At 30.1% G+C, this 23,488-nt stretch overlaps 1 protein-coding gene across 2 annotated transcripts in view; it reads left to right on the top strand.

The window, feature by feature from the left end:
- LOC123010186 (growth hormone secretagogue receptor type 1-like) overlaps window positions 1-23,227 on the top strand; it is a 24,850-nt gene extending 1,623 nt beyond the window's left edge. Inside the window, exons 2-4 of one of the 2 annotated variants that reach the window (XM_044406888.1) lie at window positions 3,599-4,082; window positions 14,775-14,955; window positions 22,135-23,227. In XM_044406888.1, coding sequence (XP_044262823.1) covers window positions 3,656-4,082; window positions 14,775-14,955; window positions 22,135-22,882 — 1,356 coding nt within the window. In that variant the 5' untranslated portion in view covers window positions 3,599-3,655 and the 3' untranslated portion in view covers window positions 22,883-23,227. Of the gene's footprint in view, window positions 1-3,598; window positions 4,083-14,774; window positions 14,956-18,365; window positions 21,756-22,134 lie in introns of those variants that run through there. The other variant, XM_044406895.1, reaches the window with a different exon arrangement.
- The last annotated feature ends 261 nt before the right edge of the window (window positions 23,228-23,488 follow it).

Here is a 23,488-nt window from a genome sequence, read left to right as displayed (position 1 = left end):
AAAAAATATCGAAACGTAATTTAAAAAATATTCAAAATATTTATCTTGACATAATTATCGAACCTTTAAATTAAAAATTCCAGTTTTTCTCTTAAGTAAGAGCTACTATGAAAACTCATTATCTGAAAAAAGAAAGTCAAAAAATTTTTTTACAATTCTACAAGAACTCAGATATGTTAGGTTATTAACTAGTAACTGTAGATCTTAAAACAGTAAAGATTTTTTAAACAATTTAGTAAAACAAGAGGTGCAGTTTATATGGAAACCTAATTATAAGAAAAGTTTAAAAAATTAGATTTTTTCATGAAATTTTAGAAAAAATCAATATTTAATGTTAATTAACTCAAGATTAACTCAGAAAAGAGTAAAAAAGTGAAATAAATATTTTCCACACTTTCCACTCATATAAAAAAAATCACTTTACATTTTTGTTGATTTTAAACACTTTTCCAAAAACGAGGACTGCAAACAGTAATAATTGACCGATAAATTACTATACAGGGTGCGCCAGAACTCGCGCCCCAAAGGAAAATTTGAAGTAAGATAAGATACCAGGAACATGAAAAAAATGTTTAAAAAATTCTATCTGTCAAAAAATTTTGACATATTTTTTGGCACATTTGACATTTTTTCATGTCTATTTAATGATACTGATGATCTTGTATATATTTTTTTACAATTATTTAGAAAAGGTACAAAAATTTTGCGAATAAAAGCCACAAATAACATTGAACAGAGTTACAATTTAAGATACTGTTTTCTTGTTTCCTCTTCTAATAGCCTGTAGCAAAAAAACTTGGAAAATTATTTTTCCAACAGAAATAAATAGAGTCAAAGTGCAAAATTTAAACTCTTATAACTTCGACATTTTTATAGATAAACTTTTTTTAACATTTTTTCCATGTTCCTGTTATTTTACCTTATATGGCATTATTCTCTGGGGCGCGAGTTCTGGCGCACCCTGTATTATAAATATAACATTGAAGTAAATCGAATAAAGTTGAAGTAAAATATTTCCGGAAATTCAAAATTGTATTCAAATTAAAAGTAATAACAATAACGATATAAAATATTGTCATTAAAAATTTAATTTTTTAACTTAATTTTGTTAATTACGATTTCTAAATGCTTATTTTTTTCTGCATTATGACAGCCATTATTTAGGAAGATTATGTTTGAGTGAATAATGGCCATAATTGCGAATGTAAAACTATGCTTTTTCAACATCTATTAAAAAAATAAATTAGACTCAAATTTAATAATTTTGGCACTTGGCTCGATTTTCAGGAAACCAAATTTGAAACTGTTTTTCCTAAAATCGGGACAAATCATGACGTGCACGTAAAACAGGACAAGACAATAAAAACCTAAACCTGTCCTGGCGAAATAAGGCCGTTTGGTTATTTTATTGTATCTAGAAGTATTTTATTTTTTAATTGATTTCTTTTTTTGAATAAATTCAGATTTTTTTTTTGTATTTGCAACTCAATTTGCACTATAGAGTCATAATGTATTCTATTTGAAACAATGTAAACACAACTGACTTAATAAAATGTCATTCACTCAATTGTGTTGCCAAGACCTGCCACATTATCCTAGTAAATCATGTTTATTAGAAATGTAATTGCTAGAATAACACAACACTGCTAAAAATAATTCAGTACTTACATTCATATTTTTCTAAATAAAAGCTTGTCCGGGATGAAAAATCTCGACACGTGTATAATCAGTTTATAGTGATAACCGTGAAAGAAAAATGTTGGCAAAAGTTTCAGGCGTAGTGCGTGCTGAAAACTGAATTTTCTCAGTTTAGTAGACCGTAACAAAAAGTAACGTTTACAAATTATTTATTTACGTCAACTGAAACTATAAGGAGTCCTTCGGCGTAATCGTTTGTTAAATTATTATGTTTTTACGCACCAGCAAAATTTTTGCAATTTTGCAATCGATTATGTTAATAATAGTCTTTTAAAAACACGTGTTTTGTATTAAAAAACTCAAGACATTCGGTTCAGCTTTAAAAAATGATTTATTTGACAGGAGAGACGAACGCCAGTCGTAATTTCAAGTTTGTTTGACCAACGATGATCTGTTTGGCAATGACCGAAACTCTTTGATTTATTAGAGATGCTTTCTCAGGTTCAAAAGATACACAACAAGCATTTTCACGAGTTACAGAGACGAGAGAGTTTCTTTTATTGTTGAATAGCTCATCACGGCGAGGAGGCCATAATTTGTTACTTTACAGCCTCCAAGGGCATATGTAGTCGTTATTTTTTCAGCACACGAGGTGCAAAGTTTCATGAAATGTGGTTTAGTTAACCTTGCTCTTAAAATTTTACATTCCTTGTTAATCCCAAGTTCACGGGAACAGCTCTTGAGGAAATAGGTGTTTTTCGCTTCTGGGAGATAAGGATCTACTTTCGCTCATTTTTCATTTTCATATCTCGCAAACTTGACATTAGTTCTCAAGTTTTTAGATTTCCAATTATATTCACTGAACATATTTAAGATCTTCAGTAAAAAGTTGAGTTTTGAAATTTGATTTTGAAATTTTAGTAAAATTTAAACTTACCTATACAGGGTGCGCCAGAACTCGCGCCCCAGAGAAAAATGCCATACGATACTAAGAACATGGAAAAAATGTTAAAAAAATTCTATCTAAAAAATTTTGAAGTTATGAGAATTTAAATTTTGCACTTTGACTCTATTTATTTCTTTTGGAAAAATAATTTTTCAAGTTTTTTGCTACAGGCTATTAGAAGGAAGCTGTATCCTAATTTGCAACTCTGTTTAATGTTGTTTGTGGCTTACTGGCAAAATTTTTGTACCTTTACTAAATACGTAATTATAAAAAAACATATATAAAATCATCAGTATCATTAAATAAACAAAAAAATGTCAAATGTCAAAAAATAAATACAAAAATTTTTACAAAAAGAAGTTTTGAAACATGTTTTTGTTACTTTTCTGAAATGACATTAAAATCCTGAAAGATATCAGATAAAACAACATTTTAAAATAAAATTAAAACTTACTAATTTAATAAAATGAGATATAAAGATTTGTGATTTTGACAAAAATTTAAAGGCCTAATTTTGAGAAAAACTATCTTGAATCTTTTTTTTTAATAAAATGAAAAAGTAAGATGTTTGAAACTCACCTTATAACGTTTATTTCTTACAACAAAAAATAAATATAGTTAAATTTTGAAAGCAAGATTTCGAAAATCTCTAAAAACAAGGTTGAAAATCTTACTAAAAGATAGATATTTTGAAGAAAGTCATTTCGATATGTTTGTCAAAAAATATAAAAATTCAAGATTTGAAAAGAACCACGACGAAGGTTAAATAAAACGAAAAGTTTATTTTTGTTAATAAAATAAAAGAAAGCGTAACTTAAGTCTGAACTCAAAAAAATGTTAACATTATCAAAAAACTAAAACAAAAAACTTACAGAATTCAAAAGGTGAGTCCAAATGCTCGTAATAAACATATTTTTTTCTGCATTTTTTGAAATTTTAGGAAAAAATCAAAATTTGTGAATCAGCAGTTCATCACTTGTAGTTATATTGTAGATTCTCTCAATTTTCTTTCAGATTTTTTTTAAAATGGAGACTGAAAGTGGTGATAATTGACCCCAAGCCTACTATGATATGATTTCGTCAAAATTCAGCCCTTCGACAACAACCACGACGACGACAACATCAAGTGCTCTGAACTCAACACCTCTGATTGAATTTAACATAAGCACATCGAATTATCTGTATACACCATCGTCGACGATTGATTTATACAACACATCGAACGTTTCGAACTTCAACGAGTCGTCATCATCAGTGTTTCCCAATTACATCCGGACGACGTCGATGGTTTTCTGCATTATAATAATGTGTTTGGGTGTAATCGGAAATGTAATGGTGCCTATCGTTATTTTTAAAACTAAGGATATGAGGAACAGCACGAATATATTTTTAGTAAACTTAAGTGTTGCCGATTTAATGGTGCTCCTGGTATGCACACCCACCGTCCTCGTCGAGGTCAACTCGCGGCCCGAAACCTGGGTCCTCGGCAGGGAAATGTGTAAGTACATGAGCCTGAAAAGTACCCCCATTTTGACATTGACTAGTAAACCAATTCTCAAAAAATTTTAATTTGTTGTTTTATGCGAAACGCAATCCATATCTTGTCGCTTTGCTTGTCACCGGATACTCTTTTCACTCAATTTAAATTTTCAAATCGCCATAATTTTGTTATCACCTTGATAAGAGGGCAATTTTCGCCGCAACTTTATCAAAGAAAAAAGCTTTGCTCATACCGTGACCTCCTAGAATCCAATCGCAAACTTTGACCTGGATAAAATTTCCACAAACTTATTGGAAGCTGATATTGAGGCCTGTTTAAAAGCAAAAGGGATTGTAATTATATTTGGACTGGCGTAGGAAGTGACAGCCCGAGTTCATTTATTGTTGACTTTGTAAGTTTGAAACCTTGAAAGGGTGGTTTTAGGAAATATGCAAAATGTGTTTTCATTCCAGTGTTACACAATAAAGAGATGCGGACTTAATAACTGTTGGGGGAGTTTTTATTTACAAGCCGCTTAGTTTATAAAAGTTTTAAAACAAGGCACTTTTAGAGTAAATGGGGTAATTTTTTTTGGTCTGAATATTTATCCTATAATTTCTATTAATCCCAAAACCATGTTTTTTCAAAATTCAAACTTTGTTTAAAATTAAATTTCAAAAATATTTGCAATCTCGTCCATATAAATGGCTTTATTCAGATATTTAGTGAAAGCAGACGAAGTTATTGTAGATTTCGTTCCCAACGTTCATAAGATTGGAATTTTTCTCATCATGTATTGCAATAACGAAATATTCCTTCTGCCTAACTGAATATTTTTTATTACTTATAGACTTATTACTTCAAACCTTTTAAATTATTTTTGTGGAATAACAAGGAAAAACACCAAGCCGCCGTGTCATTTTAAATTTAGTTTTAGTGTGACAATTAAAATTAATGTCCGAGCGAAATTAATATGTTGGATGTTCCATTTCAAAGTTATTTGCTTTTGTAGTTATATTTAAACTATTTTCATTCGATTTTAAATCGTTATTTTGTTTAGTTGTCCCGATTATTTTTTCTGTATAATCCAAAAGATTTCGCGAAATAAATCAGTCACGTCCTAGGCAAATTCCGTTATTGTTGGGCGAGTGAGAACAAGCAGAGAGTAAATATTATGATTAGTTTTATTTTAAAGAATCAAAAGTTGTGCGCGAATTGTCACAAGAAACTGACGAAGATTGATGCGAAACACGATTATTTTCTCTTTAATCGTATTCCTCTTCGTGCCATAACTGTTATATTTTTCAACAATAACTATGCAAATTAGCAAAACACAACTGTTTGTTACACTTAATATATTTTCCAGTCGTGCAGGTGGTCATGTCCGTTTCCAGTTTCCCTCAAAAAGGCAAAATATTAACCACATGTGCAAAATACTGGTAATTAGCTTGCGGGTGGCCCACGGCAAAGTTTCTTGCGAGCGTAATGTAGGGCTACTTCAGGATGATACATTATTAGCTAAAGACCGCAATAAATAACGAATTATCTCGAGGGTCTCTTAATCCACTTAAAATCTGATTTCGGATGGCATTTGTCCCTGTTGTTGCTTTTAATTTATTTTTATGTGTGTGCTGTATTCTCGAGTGAAACATATGTGATGGGATAGATTTATCTGTTGTAATGGAAATGCATTCGTGTTGCAAGAGATAAGGTTTGCATAATATTGCGTACACACGAGTGGGGAAATTCCGGGAAAATTGCGTTTTGTGGACCGGCAGATGTAGAAATGGTTAATTGTGGACATCAATTGCTCTTGACGCCTACTTAAAAGCTTATTGAGGATTCAACAACTTTTTACACGAACATTCAATCGACTTTATTTCGGTGTGATTTTTATTTGCAGTCAGATAAAATGTATATTTAGTTCAATGTACCGGATTTTTAATCGCAACGTTCGTGATCCCAATTTATTTCAATCAAAAGAAGGCCGGACATGCGTTTCTACATTGTTTTTTTTATTTTAATTTTTAGGAATTCGTCAAATTCCCTCTGGAATTTAATCATGCTGTAGCCCAATTTTTGGTCGAATGCCAATCGCGCGATTGTTCCTCAACTGGGTTAAAATACCTTGAAGTGTTGTTGACATGTTTTCCAAAATCCAAGATTAGATAATGCAACATTTCCCGCATACAAATTAGTCCCGGAAATGGCCTTTATGCCACGCTCAACCTGCAGTTAGTCACCCACATTCCCACATGTGATTTATTTCCACGTGGTCCTATAGTCATATTTTTTTCAAATAAAATTTCAACTCCAGATATGACAGACCTTATATGGAATCGTGGCGTACCTGTTTTCGTTTCTTTTCCGCTCGACTAAATATGATTTAAGGTGTTTTGTATTGTGACCCATTTTCGCGAATACGCGGTCAACGAATTTGTTTATCAAATGTAAACAAATACCTACCTACGGAACGTTTACTTGCAATTCATTAAAGTTAAAATTAAACAGTTTTTCGGAGTTGCGACGGAGGAAACTTTCGCATTTATACAGCTAACGAGATTTAGACTTGGGTTCATTTTCTTATTAAACTTTTCAAATTCAAAAAGATTTTTCTGTTTGTTTAAAAGCGCGTCGCGCTTTTTAATGCTGGGCTTTGTGAAATATGACTGTCATAAATGAAGTATAAACTTTTACGCTTAATTAATTTGCCACCAAATTGGTGATTAATTTACGTCCGAAATGAAATTTAGATTTGTGATGACAAGTTATAAACTACTGTTTAGCCTTACATTTGACAGATTTAAACTCCCAAGGCGTAAAACACGTTTGATTAAATTCTAAATTTACTTGCTTATATCCAGTGCAATTTTTCGAATGTTTGTTTGCAGTCTGCATTTACTAACATTATCGCCAACAATGACTAAACAAAATAAGATAACTTAAGTAAATTTGTAATGCGAGAAAAGCATATGTAATTAACTACAAAGTCGGTTAAAAATAGTTTCACCGAGTTTATTGAAATTTATCAAATTTAGATAACCAGGCTCCTAAGAAAGACTTCAAATCTTCAAAATCGATGTTTGTATACAAAAATTTTAAAATTTTCGGAAAAAATGAAAGGATTTTGTTAAAACATGAATATCAAAAACGGTATCTTTGCGTAATTTATAATAAATTAAAGATTCGTGATTTCTAAAAGTTAGAAAATGTCTTAATTATTGCTTAAAGTAAAAATGTTAAGATAAAATTTAGGATTTCAACTAGTTATATGGTCAAATCCTACCGGATTCGAAAATGTTTTGGCGGCATAGTCGCGTAAGACTCACACTATTGGATTTGCAAATGTTTTGTAGAAATTATAGCATAGCCGTTCTCCCCCCTACACGTCCCGCGCATCTTTCTTTCCTACTTTTAAATCACTTTTAGGATTTTAATGTAACGTGTAGGTTTTTTGTAAAAATAAAAGAAACCAAATTTAAATTAGAATATTTAAGATTAAAAAAAAATATAAATAGGGTTTTGCACTGAAGAAATACATATTTTATAAATTTGGTTTTAATTATACCAGGAGAATAAAAAGTATGGAACCAAACGTTTTTTGCTTAAACTATTTATTTTTTGAAAAAACTAATTGATGAGTGATAGAGTACTATAAAAATGTAATGATTTAACAAGAATAAAATTTTTCGAAATTTTCTTTTGTTTTTGAGTTCTACAAAAAAAATATTTTTTTAAATGGCAACCCACTATAAAATCATTTTTGTCATAAAAGCTATAGGTACTCTAAGGATTACAATTATATGCATTATATTTAATTTTCTCAAAAAAATTTTTTCACATAAATTGCAATTTTGACAAAAAAAATCGCATAACTCAAGAACAAAACAAAATTTCGTTCTGAAAATACGATCATATTTTTTATATTACTTTAATTTATATTAATTATTATTTTCTGGAGGCAAATGATTAAAAATAAAACCCCTTGGTTCCATACTTTATATTCACCCTGCATATGTCTATAACTACATTGGGCTACTTAAAATGTGAATAAAAAATAAAGGTAGAACAAAATTTAAATAGAAACAAAATGTTTAATAATAAAAATAAAAATGCAAGACTTTTTGGTAAATGTCAGAACGAATAAACTATATAATTTTGGAGCCTTTATTCTTTAATTCTTTAAGAGCTATTACTTATTATTAATTTGACAACACAAAAAAAATGATTTAAGATGTAATTTATTTGAAAATGTATAAACATTTTTTTGTAAAACTAAGGGAAACCATAACGGGAAACGGGAATCGGAAATTGAAATTATCATAAAACCAGAACGAAAAAGAAAAAGGTTAGAACAAAAACAGAGAGAAATGTAAAATGACATACAACAATTTTTTTTAATAGTGAAAGACAGTTTATGACTTTCTTTCTCTGAAAACTGAACAACTAATTAATTTGTTAATTGTTGCATTTTAAATTAAATATTTGTGCGGCTTGTTTTCTTTCCAATCAAATTTGTTATTTTAAGATAATGCACTAATGTAGATGTGAGTTTAATACTTGGCATCTGTTTGGAAATCTATATTAAGAAGTAAAATGTAATGATTGAACAGTTCCACATGGAGTCTTATAATATATTTTTAGAATTGAATAAGACTTCCCTTTGCAACTCTTTGTACCTTTCAGAGCTTTCAGTAACAATAAATTCTTAAAATTTTAATTAAAAAGCTTAGTGTTTTCAGAGACTTGGAATATAATTAGTTGAGTCGTGATTAATTAAAAAGTAATGTTTTGCTCAATCATGATTGATTATTGTCAACTCGTGGCTTTTGAGAAGCTTTCCCAAGGCAATAGAATTGCTTCTTGAGATTTTAATTAAAATTAATTTAGTTAAATTTTGCGTGTGCCTGAAATTGGACCATAACTCGGTTTAACGGCCACACATCAGGATTATATTGCGAAAAATCCCTATAATGACCTCTCATAGAAGTTTTCCCGTCCCTAATGCACTTGATGTGTTTCAACAAGGTCAGTTCGATTTGTGGTATGGACGTTCACCCCAATTACGTCCCGACATATAAAGACATAATAACAAGTCGGAATAATTTTTATTTGATTTGATCCAGGAGTTTTAATAAAAAAAGTTAGTCCCAAAGATCCAGACTTTCGTTTTAATTACTGAAAATCTTTCACCGCCAAATTAGGAAAGATGCTTATGTTTGGAATTCGCAACGTCCTACACTTTCCACGTCACGTTCCTTATGCAACATTGAATAGGTATCTCTGCCTCCTGAGTCGGCTTATTCACACCCAGGCTTAAAATACCATACCGTAATAAAGCTTGTTTCACTTCATAATTAAATCATTTGGCTGTTTATCACGAAAATTGGCTCAAATTTTGAAAATCTAGCGTTGAAGCTTTCACTTGATTCTCGTTTGCGATAACTTTCTAAATTCGGACTTATATGGACATAGGATGCTGTCAAAATTGCAGGAGAGGTTTAATCAGGCCTAAAAGGGTCTAAAAGGATTTTGCACTTTTTCTCGATTATGAATTTTTAGAGAGCCACTTTATCACTTGCTTTATTACAAGGGTAATTGATTTCGATGGAAAGATATCGACAGATCGTAATAGTTAAGCAAATAAAGTCTCGTGTTATTTAGATCTATAAATAACGACGCAAACGGTTCGATTTAGCATTTGATAGCAGTGGCGGAGCTGCGGAACACTAAATAAATAAATAAAACTACTGTCGCCGGTTTAATCACTTTGTGATTTTTATTGACAACAGCGCGAAACTAATTTAAAATATTTGAATTGGCAAATGATTCAATAAATACCAGTTCTATTTTGACTATATTTCAGACTACTTTCTTTTGTTTTCTGTCCTATTTTTATCATACATATTTCTATTTTCGTCAAGACTCTCTTCTATTTGTTCCTACTTCTGTCATATTCCTGCTTTATTTTTTTCAGTCTCTATTTTTATTTAACGAAATAAATGGTTTACATCAGCATTGCTATGAGGCTGCTATTAAATAGAGTTATGGTCGGATTTAAGACTTTCGCACAATTTAACGAAATTAATTTTAATTAAAATCTTTTGAAGCTATTTCTATGGCTTTGGGAAAGTTATTTAGAAGTGTTTTTGTTTTATTTTGTGTTTTATTCTAACTCTTTCCTTATGTGCATTTTATACAGGCTGCGCCAGAACTCGCGCCCCAGAGAAAAATGTCAAATGCCGGGGGCAATAGGTCGCCAAAAAGTGCAGCCGAAGAAGTAATTTTTGCTTGCATAAGAGAGTTATTACACTCTTAAATCCACCAATCCCAGAAGGGCACCTCAAGGTGTGATTGAAAAATTATATCCGTTGCTAGGTTACGAAAATATTACCAATTTGCCCAGAATTTAAAAAATAGCTGGTCTACTGTAATTTTGCGTTTGACATTTATTAGTTCGTGGGTGACATTACCTGCTAGTTTCCAGTATTTTTCTCGTTGAAGAGGTTGTACACGAGTATAATGAGACAGAATCATTAATTATTATCAACAATTATCAAAAATTATTTTGAAACATTCTGGAAATTCCTGATGAACCGACTTCTTCACAGGTATTGTTCCTTCTCAACTTTTTCTTCGATCTGATACAGATTAACAAACCGATAAATGAATTTTAGAGCTTGAAAACTAGTGCGTTATCTTTATGAAACAAAGTGAGAGTGAGACCAGAAAAACATGAAGAAGTAGGCAAGTTTCTTTATCTACTTTAATGCAAAATTTACAGAAAGATGTACTTTTTATAAGAAATTATGTTTAAATAAATCAGGTTACTAATTTTAATATTAAAATTGTAGTTTTACTCTCGTATTTAGGCATTTTTGTCCAGGAGACAAAACTATTCACGATTACTCGATTTTCATGGCTCATTTTTTATTTTGCTTAAATAAAATACTTAATTATTTTTTGGTCTTGTTTTTATTTAATTTTTCATTATTTCTACTCTTATTTCTTTTATTTTCAAAGTTTGATTAACCAATTTTATAGTTATTTTCTTTATTTTGAAAAATACAGGGTGTGTCAAAACTCGCGCCCTAATGAAAATTTCAAGTGAGATAAGATACCAGCTTTCTTGTTTCCTTTTCTAATAGCCTGTAACAAAAAAACTTGGAAAATTATTTTTCCAACAGAAATAAATACCTACAGTCAAAGTGCAAAATTTAAACTCTCATAACTTCGAAATTTTTATAAATAGAAGTTTTTTAACATTTTTTCCATCTTCCTGGTTTCTTACCTTACATGGCATTTTTTTCTGGGGCGTGAGTTTTGGCGCACTTGTATGTGTTGAAAGAATGAGTTTTTGAAAAAAGTGTTCAATGTCTTATCTGAGAAACCAATTTGAGTTTATTTCTCATTGTGCTGTTTAATTTACTTTCTTCTTTCTTCAGACACTTTAAAATCCATTTAAACGCCACCATGAACATGTCTCTGAAATTTATGCGCCCATAGCGGCGCCTCCAAACTCGTATTAAACCGGATAGAAATTCAGACGCCTACATGCCCTCCGGTAGCATCGCTCACGTTTCTATTATGTCCATTTCTGACAGCCATGGACTGATTATAATTGGTTAATTGTTTTTTTCTTCGATGGTATTACAATACGAAACGCATTTTTCATCCAGATTTGACAGTTAAAATAAGCAATTCGCCCACGATGGGATTATGTGGGCATTTTTGTAATAATAGTAATTTATGTAAATCATACGTATTTGATTGGCATCACGTTCGAAGTGAAAAGAATGGAATTAGAGATCTGTGAGAGCTACAATTGTACTCTCGAGAATAAGTTATTTATTACAAAAAGTATATAAATACAAAGACTAAAATGGAATGTGGTTAAACCGTTTCTTACGACCAAAATAAATTGGTAATTCGTGCGACATCGGTGACAGTTATCGCACACACAGAAGCGAAAAAATCGCATTTCCAGGTTTGCGGTTTAAGCCAAATTGAATTAAAATGAATTACGTTTACGTAAATCACACATATGCATTTTATAATTTGCTTTTTGTGGTTAAAAAAACGTGTTTTATGAGCAACCACATCTTAAACAGAAGCCAAGTAGGTAACATTTATTTTATTGCTAATAAATTCAAAACTAAGTTATAATTGGGATTAAGTTAATTTAATGGATAATAAAAATATAAGTGAGATATTAATACCTAATCGTAAACATTTCTTAAAACCACTTCAACTTTCAGCAATACATTTTTCAGGCTCGTTTAAATAATTTTCAGATCTTCAAGATTACTGAAATTTCTCACAATAAAGCTTCTTAACAACATCTGTAAATTACTCAAGTATCCCTTCTAGACTTGATCCCGGAGTTTATGTCTAAATATACCGGAATACGGAAAATAATTAAGTGGCGAAGTTGTGATAAGATTAATTGTCCCTGTCTAAACATCACTGAAGAAAAAATGTTTTATCTGTTTTATCTTTTTATTTATTTTTTCTACATCTATTTATTACAATTTATGAGTTTAATTGCTACAATACTTCCAATATTAGCTTTTTTTCTTTTTTTCAGTATATTTTTGGCCTATTGTTATTTTTGTTCAGCTCCTACTCTATTATCCTTCTTCCTGCTGCAGCTTTTATTACATTTCTGATTATTGTTCCCGTAATTTTTAAGTAACTGTTTAAAAATATGATTCAACACAAGTGTTTTTTATAACTATTTATTTAAAAACAAACTATAGGTAAATTTTATAAAATTCAATTTGTTGTACAGACTTGACATACATTTTATCTATTTAAACGTTATTTGTTTCACTTATCAAAAATTTGTTGTTGTTTCTATCTTTTATCGTATTTTTTTAAATTTCTATTCAGAATTTGTAGTTTTACAATTTTGTTTTTGCGCTATTACTGATTTGTTCTTACTTATTTATTTAATTTTCAATTTTTTTTATTTTTGTAGTATTTCTATTCTTACTTATTTTTTATTTGATTATATTTTTAGATGAAAAACAATTTAAATGAAAAACCGATGTTTTAATGAGCCATTTGAACAACGATTTATGTGCTGAAATAGACTAGTACAATTTACTTTTTAGGGGTTGGTAATGGTGATTTTCAGCGGCGATTTGAGCGATTTTCTCTTTTTTCAGATGGTGTGCTTTAAATATTTGCAGTATTCAATGTTAATTCAACAAAATTTTGAGAAATACTTGAGACTTGACAAACTTTCAAACTTTGTGACATTTATTACCAACCTCAACCCTATTAGGACAAAAGTGTCTAAATTATGAAAAATTGACTTTTTTGCTAAAAAAGTACGTAAAATATGCAAAAGAGAAAAAGTAGCATAAAAAAACTTGTTTCATAAGTCGTTTTGTTCATAAACCTGAATTCGTTCACAAAACTTGCCTTACGAAACGTATTCTTTAATATACTATTTCATCTCCATTTTTCTAAACAAAAGTGCAAGACTAGGTATTCATTATTAATTAATTAATTCTTTATTTTTGTTACTTTGTATTCTACTTTTCTGTTTCGCCTAGTTTTGTTTTATTTTTACTAAAATTTTTGTGTTTTTTTTTTGTTCTATTTTAGTGGATTTTTATTACATTTGTTTCTTCTCTTTTTATCAGATTTTGCTTATATGTTGGTAATAATGACCCTAATTTTTAAAGTTTACCATTAGAGTACGCTTTTGATTAAAAACAATTTAACAATATTGTGGGGTTATACAGTCGAACAAACTGAAAATGACGCCTCAATAAACCCTGCTGTTTAGTAGTTTAATTCCGAAATAAATTTTCATTGCGCTTTCTTTAAACTGCCTCATAAAGGAATTTATCTTGAAACTACGTTTAGTTTGCAATCCGATAATTTACGACCCTGCCTGCTTGCGGTTGAAGGCTCGGCTTTCACAGCAGGGGCTGGTTTATTGAGGCGTCATTTTCACTTTGTTCGACTGTACATACGTCAAGTATTTGTCAAGCAACACCGTATCCGGTTGCAGTGTTTCAAATTATTAACAAAAATACTTTCAAATCTGTTGCCAACAGACTCAGTCTTTCTGGATCACTTCGTATTTCTACATCTACTCGTATTTTTAGTTATTTTTTATTTTTCCGTTTGTAGGTATATCTAATAATCTGTTTTTATGATTTTTCTTCCCCGATTTTAATACATCGCAAAACTTGAAAACCGAGTAATTTCATTTATTTAATGATAAACTAAGATCCTGTGGGTTCTTGAATCTGTATCGTAAACATTCCGCAATTTTACAATCACTTCACTTTTGGCAATTATTTTTTTTTTCTTCTAATAGCTCTAATTTCCAAGTATCCTTTTCGGGTTTGTGTCCGGAATTTATGCCTGGATATATACCGGAAGATAATTAAGTGGCAAAGTTGGGATAAGGCGAGTTATTTCAGTCCCAAATACCCTCATCGACCGAGTTTCAATTAAAGAAAAAATGAAATGAAATCAGTTAAAAACTCATAACTGGCCGAGCACGAGAGATACTCGCCATGGCAACTCAGCCAGCGAATTGAAAGCGATTTTTCCGGTTATTTTGAATTGGAAGTCAGGAGCTTTTGTAACGATCTCACAAAGCTCGTAGTAACGATTCACGTTTAATTACGCCCACTTTGTGTCTTGTTTAATTAGTAATCGTTTGCACTAATTGATTATTTTTAGGCAAAGCTGTGCCCTTTGTTGAACTCACCGTGGCCCACGCGTCGGTCCTCACTATCCTGGCCATAAGTTTCGAGCGTTATTACGCCATCTGCAAGCCCCTCAAGGCCGGATACATATGCACCAAAACGAGAGCATCCCTTATCTGCTTATTAGCCTGGTTCATCGCTGCCTTATTCACTAGGTAAGACCCGGATTCTCCTAAAGGATTATTGTGTGGGCCTGAAGGGATCATAAGACATCCATTGCTTGGTGGCGGGAATTTGAAAAAACACACATTTTACACGAATATGCATCCTCGACACTCCCTAACCTCGTGTGGCCTTGTGATTGTGGTTTAACCCTTGTGATGTCTTGCACCTCTGTATAAACCCTTAGATGACTGGTACATTTTAGCTGTATACAGGGCGGAAATGAGGGTTTAGTTCCCCAAATGCATGACTTAGGGGAAGCTGGACTAAAAAATTGAGAAAAAAGTGAAGAAAAACGGTTATTTCAAAATGAGATAGATTTTTGCTGCTTGTCCTAGTTTTTTTATTTTGTTTGTTCTTGTTTTTGGATTTATTGTATACATTTGATTTTGTGCTTCTTTTATTTTGTTTATCGCTATTTTTATTTTTGTTGACATTTTTTTTCAAATAAATTTGAAGGCAAGGAGATAATACGTTTCCAAAAACTATATTGTGATGTCATTAAAGTTATGTCTGTTTTTATTGCAAAAGGCATAATTTTTATTTTATTCTAGTTCTGGTCTCAAAGTTGGCTTAAATTTTTTTTCTGAATTTTTGTTTTGTTTACATTTTTAGATTTATGTAATTTTATTTGATATATTTTTGTTCTTTTTCAGAATTTTCTTTTCGATTATTCAACTTTTTTAAATTATTTCTACATCATTCAGACTTTATTTTCGGTTTTATCTTTATTATGTTTTTAATTTACTTCTGGTTTATTTATTGTTTTACGTTATTTTATAGTATTATTACTTTGTTTTATCTTAGTTTCCTTTGCTCTGCTTTTATTTTCTCTACGATTTCTATTATTACCCACGTGTAATAAATAAAACATTTTGTTCACAAAGAATTTGTTTTAAGAACAACCTTGTCTACTGTTTTTATAAAAATACTATATAAAATTTGCTTTTTTAAGGCTGGGGCATATCTTTGTTTTGTTTATCGCTATTTTTATTTTTTTCACTTTTTTTTTTGAATAATTTGAAGGCAAGGAGATATTACGTTGCCAAAAACTATATTTTGATATCGTTATATTTGGAAAACTAAGTGTTTGTAATTCAATTTTTCAAATGTTATCTCTGCTTTTATTATAAAAGGCATAATGTTCTAGTATTGGTATCTGCTCCAAGTTGCTGTGAACAAAAATGTAACTTAAAATTGGCTTAATTTTTTTTGAACTTTTGTTTTGTTTACATTTTGAGCCCATTCTACTTTCTGAATAAATTTTATTTTTGTTTTTATTTATAGAGTTATGTAAATCAATTTGATATATTTTTGTTCCTTTTCTAAATTTTCTAGTTCTGATGTTTTTGTCGTAACTTTTACATGTTGCTCATGTGTCTTTGCTTCTATTTTTATGTTATTTTTAATTTTTTTTTGTTTCTATTGATAATTCTCTATCTTTTTTTTGTTTCTTTTTGGTTATTCTACTTTTTTTGACTTGGTTTTCGATTTTATCTTTATTATGTTTTTACCTTATTTCTGGTCTATTTATTATTTTATGTTTTCTTATAGTATTATTACTTTGTTTTATCTTAGGTTTCTTTGTTCTGTTTTTATTTTCTCTACGATTTCTATTATTACAAACGTGTAATAAATAAAACGTTTTGTTCACAAAGAATTTGTTTTAAGAACAACCTTATTTACGTATTGTTTTTATAAAAATACTATATAAATTTTTGCTTTTTTAAAGCTTCTGCTTGTCTTCGTTTTTATTTTGTTTATTCTTGTTTTTACATTTATTGTTTACATTTAGTTCTGTGTTTCTTTTATTTTGTTTATCCCTATTTTTGTTTTTTTTTTACATAATTTTTCAGATAATTTGAAGGCAAGAAGATAATACGTTACCAAAAACTAGATTTTGATATCATTAAAGTTATATCTGGAAAACTAAGAGTTTGTAATTCCATTTTTCAATTACGTCTGTTTTTATTACAAAAAACATAATTTTTATTTTATTTTAGTTTTGGTATCTGCTCCAAGTTGTGAACGAAAATGGTCTCAAAATTGGTTTATTTTTTTTCTAATTTTTTGTTTTTTTTTTACATTCTTTTATTTTCAGATTTATGTAAATCAATTTGATATATTTTTTTGTTCCTTTCTGAATTTTATATTTCTTTTGTTTGGGTCGTAACCTTTACGTGTCTTTGTTTTTATTTTATAATTATCTCATCTTTGTTTATGTTTCTTTTCGATTGTTTTACTTTTTTTTATCTATTTCTACATTATTTGAATTTTGTTTTCAGTTTTATCTTAATTTGTTTTATTTTAGTTTCCTTTGTTCTGTTTTTTATTTTCTCTATTTACATTGTTGCACACATGTAATAAATAAAACGTTTTGTTCACAAAGAATTTGTTTTAAGAACAACCTTATTTACTGTTTTTATAAAAATACTGTATAAATTTTTGCTTTTTTAAAGCTGATCCTTGTCTTAGTTTTTATTTTGTTTATTCTTGTTTTTACATTTATTGTTTACATTTACTTTTGTGTTTCTTTTATTTTGTTTATCGCTGTTTTTAATTTTTTACATTTTTTTTTTCAAATAATTTGAAGGCAAGGAGATAATACGTTGCCAAAAACTTGATTTTGATATCATTAAAGCTATATTTGGAAAACTAAGAGTTTGTAATTACATTTTTCAAATGTTATGTTTGTTTTTATTACAAAAAGCATAATTCTAGTTTTGGTATCTGTTCCAAGTTGTTGTGTACAAAAATGTGACTCAAAATTGGTTTAATTTTTTTTTGTTTTTTTTACATCTTCCCATTTTTAGATTTATGTAAATCAATTTGATATATTTTTTTGTTCCTTTTCTGAATTTTAAATTTCTGTTGTTTGGGCCGTAACTTCTACATGTAGCTCATATCTCTTTGTTTCTATTTTATAATTCTCCCATCTTTTTTTGTTTCTTTTCGATTATTTTACTTTTTTTTATCTATTTCTACATTATTCTGACTTTATTTTCGGTTTTATCTTAATTTGTTTTATCTTAGTTCCCTTTGTTCTGTTTTTTATTTTCTCTACTATTTCCATTGTTACATAAAAGTAAAAATAAAACCTTTTTTCACAAAAAAATTGTTTTAAGAACAACCTTGTTTAACTGTTTTTATAAAAATATCATTTAAAATTTGTAAAAAATAAAATTCTGATAAATAAGTGAGGAAACATTTTCTTACTCCACTAAAAAGCTGTTGAAACATAAAAAATTATGTGTAAATCGGCGAAAAACTAAAAACGTGATATTTCTTTTAAGTTTAGTTCAGCTTCCCTCCCCTTTGGCTGTATACAGCTGGCTTAGAGGTTTGACTCTGGTTTTTGGTGTGACAGCCTTTGAAAAATAGTGATAGTGTTTTAAATTTACAGCCCAATGCTTGTCATAGCCGAATACAAGCAACTTGATTACTTCGACGGTTCCAAGGTACCAGCTTGTCACACGTTGGCCAATACGTTTTGGTCCGCCCTCTACTTCCTCACCATAATCTTCCTCTTCTTCATAATCCCTCTCATAATCCTTCTCATCCTCTACTGTATAATCGCCAAAAATCTCATGTCGAACGCAGCAACGTTAGTCCTCAACAAACACATCGATAATATCTCGTTGCGGGCCAGAAAACAGGTGGTTCTGATGCTGGGAACCGTAGTGTTGAGCTTCTTTCTGTGTCTGATTCCGTTCCGGGTGTTTATCCTCTGGATCATCCTAGTTCCGGAAGAGCAAGTCTATCACTTAGAGATCGAGAAATACTACAACATATTGTATTTCTGCAGGATTATGGTGTATCTAAATTCGGCGATCAATCCGATTTTGTACAATTTGATGAGTTCGAAATTTCGGACCGGATTTATTATTTGTTCGGAATCGAACCGAAAATTTTACTTTAAGAGGGCCAGAAATGGCACTTTTAGCACAACAGCCAACTCGTGTCGGAGCAGTACGTTCAGGAATAATCGCGATGAGTATAATGTGTGTTTCAGGCCGAGAAACAATTCGATACTTATCAAAAATTTCAACGATTCGCCGGAATCGAATCGAAGTAACGAGATTGACGGGCCGGAAAAATAATTCCACTGTTTCTAGACCGAACAATGGACGGTTTTTATTTATGTTTTGTAGAAAAATATACGTTTATTTATAGGACCAGGCAGTGGCGTATCTATTCGGACTTCAAAGGAGTCAAAATTTGAAAACCAAAAATGTGTGACCATTTCAGGTTCTGATTTTTTTACAGTATGATTAGAAATTCATAAAAAATCGTTTAAAAATACTCTAATGTTAATAATAAAACCTGACTTGAAAATAAATCAACAGTTTTGTTAACAAAATTTTATTTTATCTAAACTGAGCACTTGCTGCGCTTTGTTGAAATTGTGATTGATCTTTGTGTTTTATTCTAATTTAACAAAGATCAGAAACGGTTGAATACTTTTTCTCAGTTGTACGTTTGACCACAAAAAAATAAAAAAAACTTTGTGCAAGTTAGAAATTCATTAGATTTTTATTAAAAAATTATAAAAAAAAACTCAAAAAAGAAAACCAAAAATTTGTGATTTGCTTTTTAATTCTAGTAAAAATCGAAACTGGCTATTTGGGGTTCTGATTTTTTTGCAGTATGATTAAGACTTTAAAGAAAAATCTTTACTGAAAAATATTCTTTAATGATAATAAACCTTGATTTGAAACTAAATGGACAATTGTGTTAACAAAATTTTATTTTAATTAAAATTTATTTATTTACCTATTTATTGAGCACTTGGTGCGCTTTGTTGAAATTGTGATTTAACAAAGATCAAAAACAGTTGAATACTTTTCTTCAGTTGTGTTTGTTCAAACACAAAAAAATTGAAAAAAAGCGTAAGTTAGAAAATTAATAGACTTTTATAGAAAAATTCTTGAAAAAATGATTGTAAAAAGTGCCGACGTATCTATTCAGATTTCAAGGAGGTTAAAAGCAGAAAACCAAAATTTTATTGTGATTCGCTTTTTATTTCAATGAACAAACTGAACTGACCATTTACGAGATTCTGATTTTTTTGCAATTTTTATTTTAATAAGTAAAAGTATAATTACTTAAAACTTCAAAGAAAAATCGTTAATAAAAAATATTTTTTAATGATAATAAAGCCTGATATAAAAATTAATGGACAATTTTCTATAAAATCTTACTTCATTTATCATTTACTTACATTGACCCCTTGCTGAGTTTTGCTGAAATTTGTAATTATACTTATTATAATTTAATAAAGATCATAAACTGTTGAATACTTTTCCTCAGTTGTACGTTTTGACCACAAAGAAAAAATTTGAACAAGTTGGAAAATTATTAGATTTTTATAAATAAATTTTAAAAAATGGTTGTAAAAATGCTAACGTATCAATTTGGACTTCAAAAGACTCATAACAGAAAACCACAAATTTGTGATTTGCTGTTTATTTCAAGTAAAAATTTAAACCGATCATTTGGCGTTCTGACTTTTTTGCAGTAGAATTATTAAAACTTTAGAAAAAATGTTTATTAAAAAACATTCTTTAATAATAAATAAATCCTGATTTGAAAATCAGTCAACAGTTTTGTGAACAAAATTTTTCATTTTTATTTAAAATTTATTTAAATTTGAAATTGTGTTTTTACTTTTTATTTTATTCTAATTTAACAAAAATCAAAAATGGTTGAATACTTTTCCTCAGTTGTCCGTTTGACAACAATTTCTTTTTAATTTAAGAAAGTTACAAAATTAATAGAAAATTTTTTGAAAAAATGGTTGTAAAAAGTACTGGCGGGCGTATCTATTTGGACTTCAATTGGGTCAAAAGCAGAAAAACAAACTTTCGTAATTCGCTTTTTATTTCAATTAAAAAGCTGACCTGACCATTTGCGAGATTCTGATTTTTTTGCAGTAACTTCAGAGAAAAATCGATAATAAAAAAATATTTTCTAATGATAATAAAACCTGATTTCAAATTTAATCGACAATTTTGTTAGTAAAATTTTACTTATTCATTTATAATTTATTTAAATTGGGTTTTGTTGAAATTTGTGATTGTACTTTCTGTTTTGTTCTAATTTAACTTAGATCAAAAACTGTTGAATACTTTTCTTCAGTTGTATGTCTATCTAAGAAAAAATTTAAAAAAAATTGTTATAACAAAATTTTGGATAAAGACTTAAAAAATGCTAATTTTTCAATGATGGTTAGATGATTCTTCGGCTCAAATGTAAAAAAGAAAAGAAAATTTCAAACAAACGCTCTATTGAAATTGTGATTATATGTATCTGCATGACTGAGAAAGGTATAATTGATCAATACTTTTGTTCCTACTGTACGTTTGCATTTAAATTGATTTTTTTTATTACATATTGCAGAGTTGGAAGGTCTCGTAAAAAATACATAAGAAAATACAAAAAAAAGTACAGCAATACAATAAAAAAATAAATGATTGCAAGATCTTTATTGATCATTCTCATAATCATTATAATTGCAATGTCAATCAGCTTACACTTTGGTGATTAGATTTAGGTTCTGCTTTATTTTGAAAAATCGCAGTAAAAGCTCTTTTTGAGACTGACAATTATTGAAGAGATATTTCTCGTGTTGGCCCAAAGCCTTTTTTCCACACCACTGTTACGCCACTGTTTGCAGTCCGTTGTAGTCACTTATCCCGCTGTCTTTGATTCTTATCTGACAAGTGCATTTATCCTTATTATTAGTACATATATCAAACCAAAGAGTACGTGTTTAATAAACATATATTTATTATTCCTGGTACTAGTGCCAAAAATGAATCCTTTCTGGCACCAAACCAACGAAACGATTCATTTAGTCACTATGCGATTTTTTCGTTGCTGTACACTAACCCTTGACAAAAAACCTTCCAAACCCACATCAAGCTCGAACACATTATTATTTTAAGTAAGTATGATTAATTACAATTCATTTTAACACGACTGATCCGGAACTCTGACAAGTTACTTCAATTAATTTAAAAAAAACTGACACCTGCGAAGCGACTTGTCCAGACTTATTCACCGTGAAACTATTTTCGGTTCTTTTGAAGTCGGGGAATTTGAACAATGACGTGAATAAGTCTAGTTTGTTGATAGTTTTATGTCGGTGCTAAGTTTTTTTAAATTTGCAGCCCGATCTTGGCAATTACCCAGTACGGACCTGAGGAGTACGTCGATGGCTCGATTGTCTTCGTTTGCTTCAGTCTAGTCGAAGACACCCTCCCGTGTGTCTTTTTCCTCGGCTCGATCCTGATTTTCTTTATTTTTCCCCTCGCCATCTTGATTATCGTCTACATCCTAATTGCCAAGACTTTAATGCACCACCCTGTAGCCATGACGGGCACCAAAACCGTTATGCCGTCCCAAAGCGCCATCAAGTACCGAAAGCAAGTCATTCTGATGTTGGGGACGGTCGTTTTGGCCTTTTTCATCTGTTTACTCCCTTTCCGAGCTCTCACTTTCTGGATCATTGTGGCTCCTGCTGGATCCAATTTCGAAATCGGGTTCGAAAACTACTACAATATTCTTTATTTCTCCCGAATTATGTTTCACATAAACTCGGCCGTTAACCCGATTTTGTACAATATAATCAGTTCGAAATTTCGGAGCGGTTTTTTCAAATTATGCGGCATGAAAATCGTCAAGAGGAGACGAAAAGACAAGCGCGAAATCACGCGAAAAAGTACGAGTTCGTCGACTCACACTTCCTCCCAGCAAACTTCCGATTCGTTTCTTAGTAAGAGGAATTCGGAGAAAAAATGCGGCAGTCTCAGGGAAATCAAAGAAGTGTCCGATTGCGACAGTTCGGATAACCGAAAGGAGTTTTACGTGAGGGTCTCCCCGGGGCAGAGGTTCTCAAATGGGGAGATTTACGTCTAGAGCACAAAAGACTACAACAGATCATATATTTTGGTACTTTTTATTCGAGAAAAGGACTGATTTTAGGGGACAATTCTGAGTACCCACCAATGACAATATGTGTTCTTTTTGTCTTGTCATCGATTATATCCGATTATTTATTTATTTAGAGTAGGTGTGTTTGAATGGGTCATACTATAGGTATACTGTGTGGGATTTCCCGAGATGAGAATAAGGGTGCTTTTGGATTTTTAATCAAAATATAAGCGACTAATGGCCGAGAAACCATTAAGGAAAATACTCCATTCGTTTTTATTACACCACCTTTCTGTATTTATTAATAAAAAATAAATGTGTTTCAAATTATTGTCTTGATTTATTGTAACACCTCCTTTTTGCTACATTTTCATTATACTTTTATTTATAACGTGAATCAGTATTTTTTAATGGCAACCAACATTGTTTTTTTTGACAGAAGTTTCAAAATGACATTACCTACCAAAATTTTATGCTCCCTATTGTACCCATTACCAAAAACTGTCAACAAAATTGTTGGTTGCCATTTAAAAAAATTAATGATGACATCATTACTCAAAATCCAATGAGGTCATAAATGTCACAATTCTG

Source organism: Tribolium madens, unplaced genomic scaffold, assembly GCF_015345945.1.
Source record: "Tribolium madens isolate multiple individuals breed KSU strain unplaced genomic scaffold, Tmad_KSU_1.1 Scaffold_19;HRSCAF=116;Tcas5.2_LG9, whole genome shotgun sequence".
Classification (NCBI taxonomy): domain Eukaryota; kingdom Metazoa; phylum Arthropoda; class Insecta; order Coleoptera; family Tenebrionidae; genus Tribolium; species Tribolium madens.
This window is presented reverse-complemented; position numbering and strand designations above follow the sequence as displayed.